Genomic DNA, 17,956 nt, shown 5'->3' with positions numbered 1-17,956 from the left:
GTGCTGAACCGGGTCAGGACATGGCTGGAAAGCCACAAGGTGGAGAACAACGGACTGCTAAACAACATTCGGGATTCATTAAGTGATTATGAAGCCAAACTTCAGGACCTGCGGGCTGTCCTCCAGGAGGCAGCTGCCCAGGCAAAGCAGGCCACTGGCCTCAACCATGAGAATGAGGAGGTTCTAGGAGCCATGCAGGTGAGCCACAGGCAGAAGCCTTGTGCTTTCATTAATGTAGGGCTGAAGGGCGCAGAGGGCATGGAAGGTACCTGTCTGGTTTTCCTCCTCAGACCCTGATCACACAGGGGTGAGGCAACAAATGAAAGAGTGGTCATTTGACTTCCCTGCTACCAGAGGACTCCAAAACCACTAACAGAGCCTCACAAACCGGCGCAGCCTGCCCACGGCTGGAGGGCATCAGAGGAGTCATGTTCCTGACTGGATGAGAAATTCATCATGTCACATCCAATGTGTTTTCAGGAACATTTTTGCTAGATATTGTGATAATCACCAACACAGGCATCTGAAACAATTATCTACCTGTGTATAGGAGAGAGGCAGAAGCATATATAGGCCCCCTGACATTATAATGACAGAATTAAGAGATTAAAGTTTTGGACATACACACACATACATACAAGAGACAGACACTCATACACACACACAAAAGAGAGAGACAGATACATTTACATACAGACACACACAGTCACTCATGCACAGTTAGTTACACACATGATAGGTGATAGGTAGATAGATAGATAGATAGATAGATAGATAGATAGATAGATAGATAGATAGACACATAGATAGCAGGCAGAGACTTTCTTTTGGCAGCATTTGGAGTCAGACCCAGCGCCCATGTTAGGCAATTGTTTTAACATCAAGCCAATACCTCTAGCCCTATAGTTTCTATTTTTGATGGTGATTATTCTACACCAAAACAACAGCACATAAAGGGTTGTCAAATGATGGACCAGAATTGAATAATGTGGATTGGCAACCAAAGAGGAGGAAGCTGATAAACCCAAACCTGTATCACCTTAGCGGGTGACGCGCTCAGCTCGGTGCTGTCTTGGACAGCAGTATCTCTGTTTGCATTTCTGGTTATGCCAGGGAAGAGGGTAGGCTCCAGCAGTGTGGGTCCCAGCCTCTAAGCCTTCTGGCCTGGCACATTCTTGCCCTATGCCATCTCTCATTGAAGTACCTACCGCATGCTCACTGGGACTGGTGTGCAGAGGCGATTGGCTCTGGCTCATGTATTTAGTTAAAATGTTGTGTTCTGTCCACCTACCTCACCAGTAGAACTTCCCAGCGTGTGAGGCTTCTTCAGCCATGGCAGGAGAGGACACCATAACAGCACAGCAACGTGCAATGGGAATCCAGGCCCCATCACTTGAAGCAGGCTAGGCTATTGTCAGCTACAAGAAAACATTTGACCCCAACTTATTTGCTGTTGTCCCATAAATATGTCTGTGCTTTCTGCTCATGTGTTATGGAGTGTGCGCACACAGGCTCTTTTATTCTCTCCAGAGACAAATGAAAGAAATGAATTCCCTGAAGAATGACTTTGCCAAGTACCTGGCCACGGCAGATGCTTCCCTGCTGCAGACCAACAATCTACTGCAGCAGATGGACAAAAGCCAGAAGGTAGCGAAGGACACTGGTCCTCTAGGAAACACAAGCCAGTCAAGTGCTTTTGACAGGAGATGATGCAATAGGCAAACCTATTGACTTTTAATTTGAGTATATCTCTTTTAGACAGAACTGCGTGACCCCAAATAGTAACAGCAACTCTCTGCTGGGACAGGGGCATGAATGCTGGGGTTGCCTTAAATCTATCAATGTTACCTCATTTGGCTGCAATGGGCAAATCACTTTTGTGGTAACAAAAAACATTGTAATGCTATTTAAAAAATATCAAACATGACATTCTTGATGAAAGACATCAAAGACTTAATAAAAGCCTGGCAGACTTCTTAGCAGCATTATGGGCATTTTGCAAGAATTTTTGCCAGTATCTGTTTTATATCATAAGAGGCCCTTCCATTTAGCAGAACCTCTCCTCAATAAACCTTATAAAGATGATATCCATCAGAAAAAAGATATTCAAGACGGTGTCAAAACTTGGATTATAGTCAATGCCACTGTCTGAACTAAGGATAAGTTGATATGATAAAAATGACTTAGAAAATATAAATTCTCATTAGAAGCATTACTTCTAATGAGACTGAGGAAATGGCATACATGTTCATTGCTTTAATTTATATTGTTTGCTTATTTGAAAAAATAGGAATATGAAAGCTTAGCAGCAGCTTTAAATGGAGCAAGACAGGAACTAAGCGACAAGGTACAAAAACTCTCCAGATCTGCAAGCAAAACATCCCTGGTGGTAGAGGCCGAGAAGCATGCACAGTCTTTACAGGAGCTGGCAAAGCAGCTGGAAGAGTGAGTGACTGGCTGCAGAGGTCCAAATGCCATGGGCTGATTGAGCATCAAGCAAGGTCTTCAGTGGGCTGGCTAGGACCCAGCAGCAGGGTGGAGGGTGGGATCAAGACCAAAACCCCATCCAGAACCCATGGACCAAATCAAAATCACACTTGCAATGAGATCTGTCTCTCAGATGTGTCCTGGGGACAGAATGGCAAGTGCACAGCTATGTTGTACAATCATTGGGAGGATGGTAGCCCCAGGCAGAGAAAAGATGCTGGTAGCATCCCACCCTGTATCATCTTCCAGGATAAAGAGAAACACCAGCGGGGATGAGCTGGTGCGCTGCGCTGTGGATGCAGCCACTGCCTATGAGAACATCCTCAATGCCATCAAAGCAGCAGAGGATGCAGCCAACAAGGCCACCAGTGCTTCGGAGTCTGCCCTCCAGGTGGGTCCCAGAAGCAGCACTGGCTGCTTGCTGGACTGGCTCTGGAGGCATCTCATTTGCTTACTCTTCTGTGCATGGAACAATATTAAAAATAGTATTTATTCAAAGTCAGGGCTTGCTATATGTGATAGACTTGAACTATATGTAATAAACTTGAGTTTATTCTTGGCATGGATCTCTGCATTTACTAACTATGTGATATCAGGAGTGTGATTAAAAATGTATTTTTACAGTCAGAGAGAAAACATACCAATGTTAATTTTGAACCTAAACAAATGGTATGTCCTACTTTTTACTGGGTGTTTATATGCCTTAATTAAGAAGTGATGTTTAGCAAAAGAAAGATTTTGGAATTAACTGTGTTGCCTTTTATGTGTGTGTGTGTGATTTGGTCTTAAATCTGGGCATGTCTGTAGAGGCCTACAGGATCTTTGCACTGTATAATATCCCCATTTCCAAGATATAAAGGATAGGACACTAAATATTAGGGTTGGAAAGTTGGGCTTTGAAAGATTGAAGACTTTCAGGTTCCAAAGTTTGAAAGCCTCAAGGCAACTAAATGATTGCAGGGGTTTTGCACGGGCTTAGCCATCTGTCACCAGAGATTGGTCCAGCTCCGCAAGCCACAGGTGCACATCCATCTAGAGCCCTAACCACATCATTAGGCAACACTGTGTAACTCATCTCCTTCAAATCTTATTCTTTAAAGATTAAAGATAAGGGATTTGGGGCTAAGGTGAAAAATCTGACTCGTGTTTGCTAAGGTAAAGTGTCTGCTCTCGGCTGATAAATATTTTGCTTTCAGACACTGATAAAGGAAGATCTTCCAAGACGAGCTAAGACCCTGAGTTCTGACAGCGATGAACTGTTAAACGAAGCCAAGATAACACAGAAAAAGCTGCAACAAGGTATTAGAAGGGTGGACGGCAGGGACCATCAAGGGCTTTAATCCAACCTATAGGAATGTGTGGGCAGTCTGATCCCACCATCGATGCAAAGGACACTTATGCCTCATGATTTATGTTACTGATGTCAAGCATTAACCAAGAGTCCTAAACAGCCCCTATCCATCATGCATGAAGTCAACTCTGGTCTTATACAGATGAAGAAGTCTTGAGAATGATAGCCTTCCTTGGCCTGACTTTGGGGGTGCTCTGATCCTGGCAGTAAGAAGCCACATATGAAGGCCATTCATTCCAGGTTATGACAGCAGTTGCTTCAAGATATCTTAGGTCCTAAAATCTTAGCAACAAAGTATCAAAAAATAATCATTGCCAACATGGAGCACGAGAAAATTTTAAGCATCAATTTTATCTTTGGTATTTTTTCATCTTATGCACTTAAAACAATAATTAAATTGTCTTAACATGGAGGTGTAGCTCAGGGGTAGAAGTCGTCTGAAACTCAGCAATGCCCAAGCTTTGAAAATGCTGCCTTTTGAAATTTTATGGTCTCTCCCAGGAAACCATGGCCAGGCAGGCATCTAGACTCTCAGTCCTCGCTCAGCTACTCAGTCCATTCTGAAGGAATAGATGAAGATGCTGTAAATTTATTTACTAAATAATTTTGAAAATCAAATGCACAGAAAGTAAAACCCAGAAAAAGTATGTTCTCATATGCAATTGTTAATCAACATTAAGATTTTATGGAATTATGTCTGCCCTCTTTATAGCACTGAGGTTAGAATTGGTTTGGTATGATGCTTTTGTGGTTGTTTGCTTGTATATTTGTTTTTCATGGTGCTGTGAATCGAACTCAGGGCATTGATCATAGTAAGCATACCCGCTATCAATCCTCTTTTCACTGCCTCTTCAGTGCGAGGGGGACATGTGCCCATGGCCAAGATGGGCATTGTAAGTAGGTTGGAATATTGACTGTATTACTAACTAAATCAGTGCTGGATTCATAAGGAGCCATGTGTCACCAGCATGGTATTAATACACTGGCTAGTCACTTTCTACATCCTCTGATGGCTGCATTGCTAGCTAGGGATGTGGATTTTACTACTATGTTCATCAACTTATTTTTTTTCCATTCATTTATTTAGGTCATAAATAAAGTCATGCAAAATTATGATACACAATACAGTATGTTCACAATGGCATGGTTAAATTAAACCAATTAACATGTTATATCACACATATTCATCATTTTTGTTTTGAGAACACTTAAAGTATACTATCTCACAACTTTTAAAATATAGCATATTGTTATCAACCATATTTATCATGATCTCAGTAGACCTCAAGACTTCAGAGAGTCCATGCCTCTTGTCCTACTGCAGTTTTATATCCTTAAACCAATCGTTTCCCCATAGTTAAAAGACCCACATTGAAGCCTAATAGCCACAATTCTTCTCTCTGTTCCCATAAGTTCATCATTTCTAGGTTACACAGAAAATTGAAATTGTGTGACATTTGTCTTCCAGTGTGTCACTTATTTTTTTTTTTGGCAAACATATAACTTTACTACTTACTAAAGATGAAATCAAATTTGCATGCACAGGTGAGCACTCACTGAAACACCTTGGATTCATCACATATTTGAGTTTCAATTAGCATATATATATATATATATATATATAGAGAGAGAGAGAGAGAGAGAGAGAGAGAGCAATAATGACAATATGTTATGCATCAATAGCAGCAACAGCTTTTCCAGGTTCTGCAGTCATTTGAACAAAATTGTAGAGACATCCAACACACTCCATTTTAAAAAACAAAAACAAAAAACCAAACAAACAACAACAACAACAACAAAAAAGTAAAAACAAAATCCCAGAAAACAGCACAGTTCTGTTACTCTTGTGGTACTTGGCACCATTTTTTTTTAATTAGCTTCTCAATCATCATCTGGGAGGAAACCATTCTGAGCAACATCATTAAAAACAGCTCTGATAAAGCATGGTCACTACTATGTATCACAAAGCAGGTCCACATATGAGTGAGTACATATCATGTTTGTCTTTTTGTGATTGGGTTACCTCTCTCAGAATGGTTTCTTCGAGTTGCATCCATTGTCCTGCAAATTTCAAGATTCCATTATTGTTTTCTGCTGAGTAGTACTCCATTGTGTAAATGTACCACATTTTCTCTATCCATTCTTCGTTTGAGGGGCATCTAGGCTGCTTCCAGTTTCTGGCTATTACAAATAGTGCTGCTATGAACATGGTTGAACAGATGTCCTTGTTATATGAATGTGCTTCTTTAGGATATATGCCTAGGAGTGGAATTGCTGGATCTTGTGGTAGACTCATTCCCATTTTCTTGAGGAGTTGCCATAATGATTTCCACAGTGGCTGTACAAGTTGGCACTCCCACCAGCAGTGGAGGAGTGTTCCTCTTTCTCCACATCCTCTCCAGCATAAACTGTCATTGGTACTTTTGAATTTAGCCATTCTGACAGGAGTAAGATGGTATCTCAGATTTGTTTTGATTTGCATTTCCCTGATGGCTAAGGGTGTTGAACACAATCTCATGTGTCTTTCAGCCATTTTAGATTCCTCTATTGAGAATTGTCTATTTAGTTATTTACCCCACCTTTTAATTGGATTGTTTGGTGTTTTGGTGACTAGCTTCTTGAGTTCTTTGTATATTTTGGAAATCATCCCTCTGTCAGATGTGGGGTTGGTGAATATCTTTTCCCAGTCTGTGGGCTGCCGTTTTGTCTTGCTGACTGTCCTTTGCCTTACAGAACTTCTCAGTTTCAGGAGGTCCCATTTATCAATTGTTGATCTCAGTGTCTGTGCTACTGGTGTAATGTTCAGGAAGCAGTCTCCTGTACCGATTAATTCAAGGGTATTTCCCACTTTGTCTTCTAATAGGTTCAGTGTAGCTGGATTTATGTTGAGATCTTTGATCCATTTTGGCTTAAGTTTTGTGCAAAGCGATAGTCTTAGGTCTAACTGCAGTCTTCTACATGTCTGCAACCAGTTATGCCAGCACCATTTGTTGAAGATGTTCTCTTTGTTCCATCGTATAAATTTGGATTGTTTGTCAAAAATCAGGTGTTCATAAGTGTGTGGGGTAATATCAGGGTTTTCAATTCTATTCCAAAAATAGTCTACCTGTCTATTTTTGTGCCATACCAAGCTGTTTTCAGGACTATAGCTCTGTAATAGAGCTTGAAGTCAGGGATGGTGATGCCTCCAGAAGTTCCTTTATTGTATAGGGATGTTTTGGCTATCCTGGGTCTTTTGTTTCTCCATATAAAGTTGAGAATTGTTCTTTCAAGGTCTGTGAAGAATTGTGTTGGGATTTTGATGGGGATTGCATTGAATCTGTAGATTGCTTTTGGCAAGATTGCCATTTTTACTATGTTGATCCTACCTATCCAAGAGCATGGGAGATCTTTCCATTTTCTGGTATCTTCTTTAATTTCTTTCTTTAGAGACTCGAAATTCTTATGGTACACAGGTCTTTCACATTTTTGGTTAGTGTTACCCCAAGGTATTTTCTGTTGTTTGTGGCAATTGTAAAGGGTGATGTTTCTCTGATTTTTTTCTCCACCAATGTGTCATCGATGTATAGTATGGCTATGGATTTTTTTGAGTTAATCTTGTATCCTGCCACTTTGCTGAAGGTGTTTATCAGCTGTAGAAGTTCCCTGGTAGAGTTTTTCAGGTCACTAATGTAGACTATCATATCGTCTGCAAATAGTGAGAGTTTGACTTCTTCCTTTCTGATTTTTATTCTCTTGATCTCTTTTTGTTGTCTTATTGCTCTAGCTAGGACTTCAAGGACAATATTGAAGAGGTATGGAGAGAGTGGACAGCCTTGTCTTGTCCCCGATTTTAGAGGAATTGGATCGAGTTTCTCTCCATTTAATTTGATGTTGGCTGTTGGCTTGCTGTATGTTGCTTTTATTATGTTGAGGTATGCTCCTGTTATCCCTGATCTCTCCAAGACCTTTATCATGAAGGGGTGTTGGGTTTTGTCAAAGGCTTTTTCGGCATCTAGTGAGATGATCATGTGATCATGTGTTTTTTTTTTCTCTCAGTCTGTTTAAATGGTGGATTACATTGATGGATTTTCGTATGTTGAACCATCTTTGCATCCCTGGGATGAAGCCTACTTGATCATGGTGGATGATTTCTCTGATATGATCTTGCATTCGATTTGCTAGGATTTTATTGAGAATTTTTGTATCAATGTTCATGAGGGATATTGGTCTGTAGTTCTCTTTCTTAGTTGTGTCTTTGTGTGGCTTGGGTATCAAAGTTATTGTAGCCTCATAAAAAGAATTTGGCAATGTCCCTTCTGCTTCTATTTTGTGGAACAATTTGAGGAGTATTGGTATTAGCACTTCTTTGAATTTCTGGTAGAATTCTGCAGTGAATCCATCTGACCCCGGGCCTTTTTTGGTTGGGAGACTTTTGATGACTGCTTCTATATTCTTAGAGGTTATAGGTCTGTTTAAGTTGCTTATCTGTTCTTGATTCAATTTTGGTAAGTGATAACTGTCCAGACAATTGTCCATTTCCTTTAAATTTTCCAATTTTGTGGAGTACCGGTTTTCAAAGTATGACCTGAAGATTCTCCGGATTTCTTCAGTGTCTGTTGTTATGTCCCCCTTTTCATTTCTGATTTTGTTAATTTGCATGATCTCTCTCTGCCTTTTGGTTAATTTGGATAACAGTTTGTCTATTTTGTTGATTTTCTCAAAGAACCAACTCTTTGTTATATTGATTCTTTGAATTGTTTTCTTTGTTTCGACTTTATTGATTTCTGCCCTCAGTTTGATTATTTCCTGGCGTCTGCTCCTCCGTGGTGAATTTGCTTCCATTTTTTTCTAGAGCTTTCAGCTGTGATGTCAGATCTCTGGTGTGGCTATTCTCTAGTTTCTTCATGTGAGCTCTTAGAGCTATGAACTTTCCTTTTAGTACTGCTTTCAAAGTGTCCCATAAGTCTGGGTATGTTGTGTCAACATTTTCATTGAATTCTAGGAAGTCTTTAATTTCTTTCTTTATTTCTTCCTTGACCCAGAAATGTTGCAAATGCGTGTTGTTCAATTTCCATGAGTTGGTAGGTTTTTTGCACTATGATTTATTTTTTATTTCTATCTTTAATGCATAGTGGTCTGATAAGACACAGGGGATTATTCTAATATTTTTGTACCTGTTGAGGTTTGCTATGTTGCCGAAAATGTGGTCGATTTTTGAGAAGGTTCCATGTGATGCTGAAAAGAAGGTATATTCTTTTGTGTTTGGATAGAAAGTTCTATAAATGTCTGTTAATCCCAATTGGATCATAACTTCTGTTAGTTCCTTTGTCTCTTTGTTAAGTTTCTGTCTGGTGGTCCTGTTCAGTGGTGAGAGTGGGGTGTTGAAGTCTCCCACTATAACTGTGTGAGGCCTTATTTGTGATTTGAGTTTTAATAATGTTTCTTTTATGAATATTGGTGCCTTTGTATTTGGGGCATAGATGTTTAGAATTGAGACTTCTTCCTGATGGATTTTTCCTGTGATGAATATGAAATGACCTTCTTCATCTCTTTTGATTGATTTTAGCTTGAAGTTTATCTTGTTAGATACAAGGATAGCTACCCCAGCTCGTTTCTTGGGTCCATTTGATTGGAGTATCTTATCCCAACCCTTTACTCTGAGGTAATGTCTGTCGTTGAATTCGAGGTGTGTTTCTTGTATGCAGCAGAAGCATGGATTCTGTCTTCATATCCAATCTGTTAGCCTGTGTCTTTTTATAGGTAAGTTAAGACCATTAATATTGAGGGAAATTAAGTTCTATTCAGTGTTTATTCTTGTTGTTTTTGTTTTGTTGTTGGTACTGGTATTGTATGTGGATTTATCCTGCCTTTTATTTTGTATGTTTGTAGAGTTGGATTATCTATTGCCTATGTTTATGCGAGTGTAGTTAATTTCCTTAGGTTGGAGTTTTCCCTCCAGTACTTTCTGTATGGCTGGATTAGTGGTTACATATTGTTTAAATCTGGTTTTGTCATGGAATATCTTGTTTTCTCCATTTATAGTGATTGAAAGCTTTGCTCTATAGTAGTCTGGGCTGGCATCCATGTTCTCTCAGAGTTGGTAAACTATCCAGGTCCTTCTAGCTTTCAGAGTTTCCATGGAGAAGTCTGGTGTAATTCTGATAGGTTTGCCTTTATATGTTACTTGGTCTTTTTCCCTTGCTGCTCTGTTACGATAAATCTTTCTGCCAAAAGCCGCCAAGCCCCACTACCACATGTGTGCTTTATGCCAGCCACCCTTCCGAGTTAGGCCCAAATGCATGCACAGAAACTTATATTAGGTTCAAAGCTGCTTGTCCAATGACTAAGATTCTTCATCTGTTAGCTCAGTCTTAATTATCATAAATCTATATATTTTATAAGACTTATCTTATCAGACACCTTATTGGCATCCCTCCTTGCTGGTGGATCACATTGTGCCACTGGAGGAGCAAGGGGAAAAACGGGGCCTTCCTGTTTCTCCTTCACTTAAATATGAGTCTCCTTGCTATGTCACTTCCTGCCTGGATCACCACTTCTCTGCTACATTTCCCAGAATCCTCTTTGACTCCTAGTCCCGTCTAACTTGCTGTCTCATTGGCCAAACAGAACTTTATTTAACAATCAATAAGATAAACATACACAGTACATTCCCCATCACTGCTCTTAATATTTTTTCTTTATTCTGTACGTTTGGTGTTTTAATTATTATGTGACGAGGGGACTTTCTTTTGTGGTCCACTCTTTTTGGCGTTCTGTAGGCTTCTTGTGCTTTCATTGGCATGTCTTTAGGTTGGGAAAGTTTTCTTCTATGATTTTGTTGAATATGTTTCCTGCACCTTTGAGTTGGATTTCTTCACCTTCTTCTATACCTATTATTCTTAGGTTTGGTCTTTTCACGGTATCCCAAATTTCCTGAATATTTTGTGTTAGGGATTTGTTAGACTTCAGATTTTCTTTGCTTGATGAGTTTATTTCCTCTAGTTTGTCTTCAGTGTCTGAGATTCTGTCTTCCATCTCTTGTATTCTATTGGTTTATGCTTGCATCTGTGGTTCCTGATTGTTTACTAAGCATTTCCACTTCCAGCATTCCCTCAGTTTGTGTTTTCTTTATTGTCTCTAATTCAGTTTTCAGGTCCTGAACTGTTTCCTTCAGCTGTTTAATTGTATTTTCTTGGTTTTTTTTTTTTTTCTTTCCTTGATTTCTTGCATCTTTTGGTTTGTCTTTTCTTCCATTTCTCTGAAGGATTTTCTGATTTCCTCTCTTAGATTCTCTATCATTTCCATGAAGTTGTTTTTAAGGTTGCTCTCCTCTGCTTCTTCTGTGTTGGGATGTTCATGTCTTGCTGGTGTAGAGTCCCTAGGCTCTGGTGGTGTCATATTGGTTTTCCTGTTGTTGGATGTGTTCTTATATTGTCATTTTCCCATCTCTTGCTCCAGTGGGTACAGTTGGTGTCACTTCCTTTCCTGGTGTGTATGGGTCCGGTGTTCTCTTCAGGTGTGTGCAATTGACTTTGATACTCTGATGGGTTTCAAGTTGGGTGCAGGCAGGTCTGAGGCACTCGTTCTCCAGGTGGGTGAGAGCAGCACTGGCGCAGAGATGTCAGCAGACTCTGGGTTACTTGGTCTTCAGGGGTCGAGTCGTCCTGTTGAAGATTCCTGGGCAGGGTTTGCCAGGGTGGGCTGATGGAAGTTGGGCCCAAGTTAGGGGCCGAATCAGCTCACCTCTGCACTCTCTGCACTCTGTGGGGGCCCGGAATGACCCAGCGATCTCAGCAGAGACAGGATCCCAGGGTCCTCAGGGACCGATTCTAGCTGCCTACAGATCCCGGGGTGGGATTTGCCAGCCATCAGTTTATTTTTGATGTGTCACTTTGAGCATCTCTGGGGAGAGCCCCAAGAACAAGTCTTTTCATTGTTCCACAGGAGCAGAAACAAATGTTCACTTGGTGTTTTTTTTTTTGTTGTTGTTGTTTTGTTTTTGTTTTTGTTTTTTTGTTTTTGCAACAACAGTCCTGTCTTGTCTGCAAGTCATCCTTTCTGCATAATTCATTCACTCAGGCAAACATTCATTCATTGACATTAAGTGCCAGTCAGTGCGGGCCACACACTGTACATTGGGACACCCCTCGGCAAGCTTCCTTCAGGTCAGAATGGAAGTCCAGCTGTCCCCTGGGTTATTTTGCATCTCCCCTGTTTGTGTGTCCTTTCAAGAAGTTGGCTATTAGAAGCTCTGGTAAACTGTCCTTCAGGCCTCTGACACCAGAGGCCCCACAGCTGTTCTGCAGTGGGATCTGTGGGGTGATGACACATCCATACTCAATGGTCTGAAAACACTGCCCACTTCAGAGGCCACAAATGCCCACAGGAGATCCATGAAATAATGGCCTCAACTTTGCATTTTCTTTCTTCCTTCATTTAGAAGTCAGTCCAGCTCTCAACAGCCTACAGCAAACTCTGAACACTGTGTCAATTCAGAAGGGCCTGCTGGATACCAACCTCACTGCCGTCCGTGACAGTCTTTATGGGTTGCAGAGAGGTAATCATCACCCAAGACGCCTGGTCATAGTTTCCTGGGAGAATGTTTTAGGTCCTTATGCTTTCTCCCTATTTGTGTGTGCATTAGGTGATATTGATGGTGTCATCAATGGTGCAAAGAGCATGGTCAGGAAGGCCAATGGTATAACAAGTGAGATTCTGGATGGGATCAACCCCATCCAGACAGATTTGGGAAGAATTAAAGACAGCTATGGGAGTGCACGGCGTGAGGACTTCAGCAAGGCTCTGACCGATGCCAATAATTCAGGTACAGGCATCCTCGGGTCAGGATGTCTTAGCTAGTGTTCTCCATTGCTAAGACCTTGATCCATTTCAGTTCCTTTCTGGTAAAGTCTGACCTCGAATAAGAATCACATGATCTATTCAAATAGTAAGATGTTGTGTTAGAGAGACAGGGAGTATGTCTCTTTCCCCCTTTGTGTGTGTGTGTGTGATGTACATGTGGTGTGTTTATTTGAGTGTTCATGAGTATATGCAGGTAAGTAGCCAACAGAAGTTCATGCTATGTATATTCTTCAGTGATTTTCCTCCTCCTCGTCCTCTCTCTCTCTCTCTCTCTCTCTCTCTCTCTCTCTCTCTCTCTCTTTTCCCTGAAACAAGGTCTCAGTGTATATCCCATATCCACAACTGCCCTGGGCATATGCACATCAGGCTGCCCCTTGAAATTAAAGATCTGCCAGCCTCTGATTTCTCAGTGATAGGATTAAAGATGTGTACCACCATGCCCTATGTACCTCCTGTCTCTTAAAAAAAATGTGTGTGTGTGTGTGTGTGTGTGTGTGTGTGTGTGTGTGTGTGTGTGTGCATGCGCACATATAGGCATGCTTATGCCAGAGCGTGTTTGTGGAGGTCAGAGGACAGGTTTTTTGTGGGTTTTGTGTGTGTGTGTGTGTGTGTGTGTGTGTGTGTGTGTGTGTTGATTTTGAGAAATGGTTTCTCTGTGTAGCCCTAGCTGTCCCTGAAGTCACTTTGTAGACCAGTCTAGCCTGAAACTCAGAGATCCACCTGCCTCTGCCTCCCAAGTGCTGGGTAAGGCATGTGCCACCATGCCTAGCCAGAGGACAGTTTTGAGTGTTGGTCTTTGCCTTCCACTTTGTTTTGAGACAGAGTCTCTTGTTGTTCACTCTCTGTGTGCCACACTAGCGAGCCTGTTAGCTTCTGGAGAGCCTCTTGTCTCTTCTACCTTTGAGAAGCAATGATGCATGGTGGACTCATGCACCACCTTCAGTGTTGATGTGGGTTCTGGGGATTCACCCTCGGGTCCTCATTCTTGAACAGCAGCTGATTTACGCACTAGGCTATCTCCCCATCCCTTCCACTTTATTTTAGGAGACAGGGTCTCTCATTGATGCTGGAGCTCATAGCTGAAGATCATGCAGATTAGCTGGCCAGCAATCTCATCAGTTCTCTATCTCCAACTTTTCAGCGCTAGGCACATGCTTGCACAACAGTTACTTTACCAATTAAGCTATCTCCCCAGCCCCATGTGCCCTGTAGGTTTCTCTTTTCTTTTCTTCTTCTTTTTCTTTCTTTCTTTCTTTTTTCTTTCTTTCTTTTCCTTCCTTCCCTTTTTCTCTTTTTTTGTGGTAAAGAGTTCTTAATCATGATGTATTAACTTATGATTACTATTAAAGGATAAGAGAAGAAATATTTTCCCATATTAACCAAGGAAAAGAATTTGATACCTATATCATTATAGAAATCTATAATGAATTTAGGAAGAGTTTTGCCTGATTATAATCAATCTTGTTCCCAGGATTGCCAGAACAAATATTCCCATCACAGACATCTGCATTTAACCTTTTCTCAATGTACTGGGTAAAATTTCCATTTTCTCATTTCACCAACAGTAAAGAAATTAACCAAGAAGTTGCCTGATCTTTTTATCAAGATTGAAAGTATCAACCAACAATTGCTGCCCTTGGGAAACATCTCTGACAACGTGGACCGAATCCGAGAACTCATTCAGCAGGCCAGAGATGCTGCCAATAAGGTGGGTGCCCTGAGCTTCCATAGCTGCTGCTGGTAAGTTCCTTACCACATTCATCAAGACACCAGAGGCTTTCATTTATATAAGAACTGGTTGTCTGTCTTCTCTTAATTCTGATTTTAAATTAAGTTTAACTTCCTTTTGTCACCTTTCAAAATGTACCCAACCCTAGTCATCTAAATTCTGTATTGTATAAGGCACCTGAAGCAGTTTCCATGCATTGAGTTCACACAGGCAGAAAGGAGTTTCTCTCAGGCCTCATTGTTTAAACTGTAATTGCAAGGTCAAATACAATACAATATCCAGCAAAGAAAGCAAATTATAAAAGTATGGTCATTTACCGTTTACATGAAAACATTTAAATGTGAAAAATAAAGCAGTGATAGCTGACAGGTAAGTAGATTCATCTATAGTCGCAGATGAATCCTATTGCAGGAAAAATAGTGAAACCTGCATGCACATTTGTGTGAGATTTCAGCTTCATGGTGGTAGTGGCTGTGAAGGGAGAGGAGGTGGCAGGAACAGGGCTGTCAGGTAGGTTTCCTGACCTAAGGTGTGTGGCCTCAGACACAGGTGTGTGGCCTCCATCTTTTACTGTCTATACAAAGTATCTTCTTAATTTAAAAGACAAAGATGAGTTCACCAGGGGACAGAAAGCTGAAGGGCTTGCCATGAGGAGACTAAGCAGTATGGTTGGGTCTCCTGGAGGGCAGGTGGTGAGTGGAAGAGAGAACCACAAAGTGGGTGAGAGGACCCTGGCCACACCATCACATGCCCAGGATGCTAGGAAACACTCTAATGCTTGACAGGTAAAGCATGTGTTAGTGTCGTGTGAGTGTCATTCTAACATGGCTGTTCTTTTGATTGCTAGAGGATGTTTGTTTTCTGTGGTATAGACTGGACCTGCCCAGTCATGGTCCACAGACCTGTGCTAATTGGATGATGCTTGTTGACAGTTCATAACATCTAAGTGTGATGTTAAGCAGTAATGTCTGGGAAGTTTTAATGCTTTGAATTGTATGTGGTTGGTGGACTTCCAGTTCATATAGCTTGCTCATTTCCCTTTTCTAGTAATTTTAATGTTACAGATGTGTTGGTTCATGATAGATAGGAGGGGAAGAGCGGGACAGGGCTTCCATCACAGAGATCTGAGATGCATGGTGTGAAGTCATAATGTCTGCGCGTGCCCACCAGGATGTTCAGGGACCAGAGGTCTTCATCATTGCTGTCTGAGACAGACTCTCACAGAAGCTGGGGCTTCCTAACTCATTTAGATGGCCTGGCCAGGAAACCCAGGGCTCCCCCGTTAACACTGGGATTATAAACACACATCACTGCACCATTTTTTTTTTTTATGTTGGTACTGGAATCTAGACTCGGGTTCTCATGCTTGCATGACAAGCCCTTTACTGACTGAGCCATTTCCTCTACCAAATGCATGTATGTTTACAGTCTGAATGTCTGTAATTAATGCAGGCATAGTGTGTAACAAACTCATGGGCAGCCAATTCCTTTTTAAGGAGCTTCAAAGAGCTGGGTATTGTGGGTCATGCCTGTGACCGCAGCACTTAGGGGGTGATGGCAGAGGAATCACAAATTCAAAGTCATCCTAAGATGTATAGTGAGCCTGAGGCCAGCCTGGACCACATAAATCCTATCTCAGAAAAAAACCTACTTAAAATATTTTAATGTATTTTAGCCATATGCAAGCACCATACTAAGTGGTTCTGTGAGCATTAACTGTAGGGTAGGAATTACTATTGCTGTCATCACTATCATCATCACCATCATTGCTGCACAGAAGGCTAAGTTGACTTCTTAATGGCCCTCAGCCAATTCACATTGAGAATAGATGGCTCTGCAGACAGCGTCATGAATTTATAACCTGGGTCCAAGCTGGGTATGGTGACACCATCTTTAATCCCAGGACTCGGGAGGGGGAGGCAGGTTGATCTTTGTGAGTTTGAGACCAGCCTGGTCTGCAGAGTAAGACCTTGTCTTAAACATATGTGTGTGTATATGTATGCATACGTGTGTGTGTGTGTGTGTGTGTGTGTGTGTGTGTGTGTGTGTGTGTGTGTGTGGTCCAGGAGCCATTACCCCTGTCTGATGTTTCTTCAGCAGCTTGGGACCAGCTGATGTGTCACTAAGAAGATGCCTCCAGCTCCCTCACTGCACAGCACATCCTCTTTGTCATGGTTGGTTGACTCCCCATTCTTCCATCATACTGTCCCTTACAGGTCGCGGTTCCCATGAGGTTCAATGGCAAATCTGGTGTTGAAGTCCGGCTGCCAAATGACCTAGAAGACTTAAAAGGATACACTTCTCTGTCTCTGTTTCTCCAAAGACCTGACTTAAGAGAGAACGGGGGCACTGAGGATATGTTTGTGATGTACCTGGGAAATAAGGATGTAAGTATTGTTCAAACATTCCTCTTATTGCACTAACAGAATGAATGGTTTTGGAGGTGCCACCTCGAGACTTGTGACTTAACTGTCACCGCTACTTATGTGCTTGTGGTTAGAAATCCTTCAAAGACAGCAGCAAATCCTACTACCCCACCCTCCCTTCTGAATTTGTGATCCCTCTGCTATCACCTCCTAAGTCCTGTGGTGGTGCCTATGAAAGAACTCCTGTTCATCACGGATGAAAGCAACTGGCACACATGTGTACACATGAGCACATGCATGCATAGGGTTAGTGCCTTCTCCCCAGGAAACGGTATCAAGGCTCCATGGAGACTAAAAGTGGCTGCTCCTCACCAAACTGTGTCCATCTTCTTCTTGGGAAAGCCACAGGCCACAGCCACAGATGCCTTCCCAGGTCAGAGGGACAGGGACCATATATAAAGGAGACCTGAAGCAAAACAAAGTCTAACCTCTCTATTACTCATTCCTCACCCTATACTCATCAAACCACCGCCATCACAGACATTTTCAACAGGTGACTTTAGTTCTCTCTTTCTAAATAAGTTTCTTCAATGTAAGGGAAAGTTAGCCCTGACTGTATTGAAATAAAAATATCTAAAATATAGTTCTTGGGCTGATAACCCACATACACATGCTCACAAATAAATATATAAATGTAATAAAAAATATAAAAGATAGCTCTTAGAAATTCTCCCTGGTTAGAAAATTCTTAGTTAATTTTAACTGCCTTTACATGCTTTACAGTGTCAGTTTTTATTTGTAGCTTCTTTAAACAGTGAGTTTTGTTTTGTACTATGACAATGTAGACAGCTTTATGCCTTAAATGCACTGATGCCACTTACAATCAGATGTCTGTAGTCTCAGATTCCACATTAGGGACTCAAACAACTATGGGTTGAAGATATTAGAGCAGTGTCTGGTAGCTCAGCTCACAGTGCTTCCCTAGCATGTGCAATGAATGCCCCAGCACAGCGTAAACTGGGCCAGTGGCACACACACTGGTAATCCCAGAACTCTGTAGCACAGAAACAGGAGGGGTAGAAGTTTCAAGGACCTACTTGGGCTATGTAGGGAGTTGTAAGCTAGCCTGGGTTACATGAGACCCTATCTCAAACAAAGTGAGAAAAATCTTGCATCATA

At 41.5% G+C, this 17,956-nt stretch overlaps 1 protein-coding gene across 2 annotated transcripts in view; it reads left to right on the top strand.

Moving 5' to 3' along the window:
* Lama3 (laminin subunit alpha 3) overlaps positions 1-17,956 on the top strand; it is a 241,351-nt gene that overhangs the window by 171,687 nt on the left and 51,708 nt on the right. The window contains exons 48-56 of one of the 2 annotated variants that reach the window (XM_035440276.1): positions 2-198; positions 1,531-1,647; positions 2,291-2,445; positions 2,737-2,878; positions 3,684-3,786; positions 12,264-12,377; positions 12,465-12,644; positions 14,248-14,390; positions 16,628-16,798. In XM_035440276.1, the coding sequence (XP_035296167.1) occupies positions 2-198; positions 1,531-1,647; positions 2,291-2,445; positions 2,737-2,878; positions 3,684-3,786; positions 12,264-12,377; positions 12,465-12,644; positions 14,248-14,390; positions 16,628-16,798 (1,322 nt within the window). Of the gene's footprint in view, position 1; positions 199-1,530; positions 1,648-2,290; positions 2,446-2,736; positions 2,879-3,683; positions 3,787-12,260; positions 12,378-12,464; positions 12,645-14,247; positions 14,391-16,627; positions 16,799-17,956 lie in introns of both variants that reach the window. The other variant, XM_027404340.2, reaches the window with a different exon arrangement.

Source organism: Cricetulus griseus, chromosome 2 (genome assembly GCF_003668045.3).
Source record: "Cricetulus griseus strain 17A/GY chromosome 2, alternate assembly CriGri-PICRH-1.0, whole genome shotgun sequence".
NCBI classification, from domain to species: domain Eukaryota; kingdom Metazoa; phylum Chordata; class Mammalia; order Rodentia; family Cricetidae; genus Cricetulus; species Cricetulus griseus.
The sequence above is the reverse complement of the archived record's forward strand: the minus strand, read 5'-3'. Positions and strand labels throughout refer to the sequence as shown.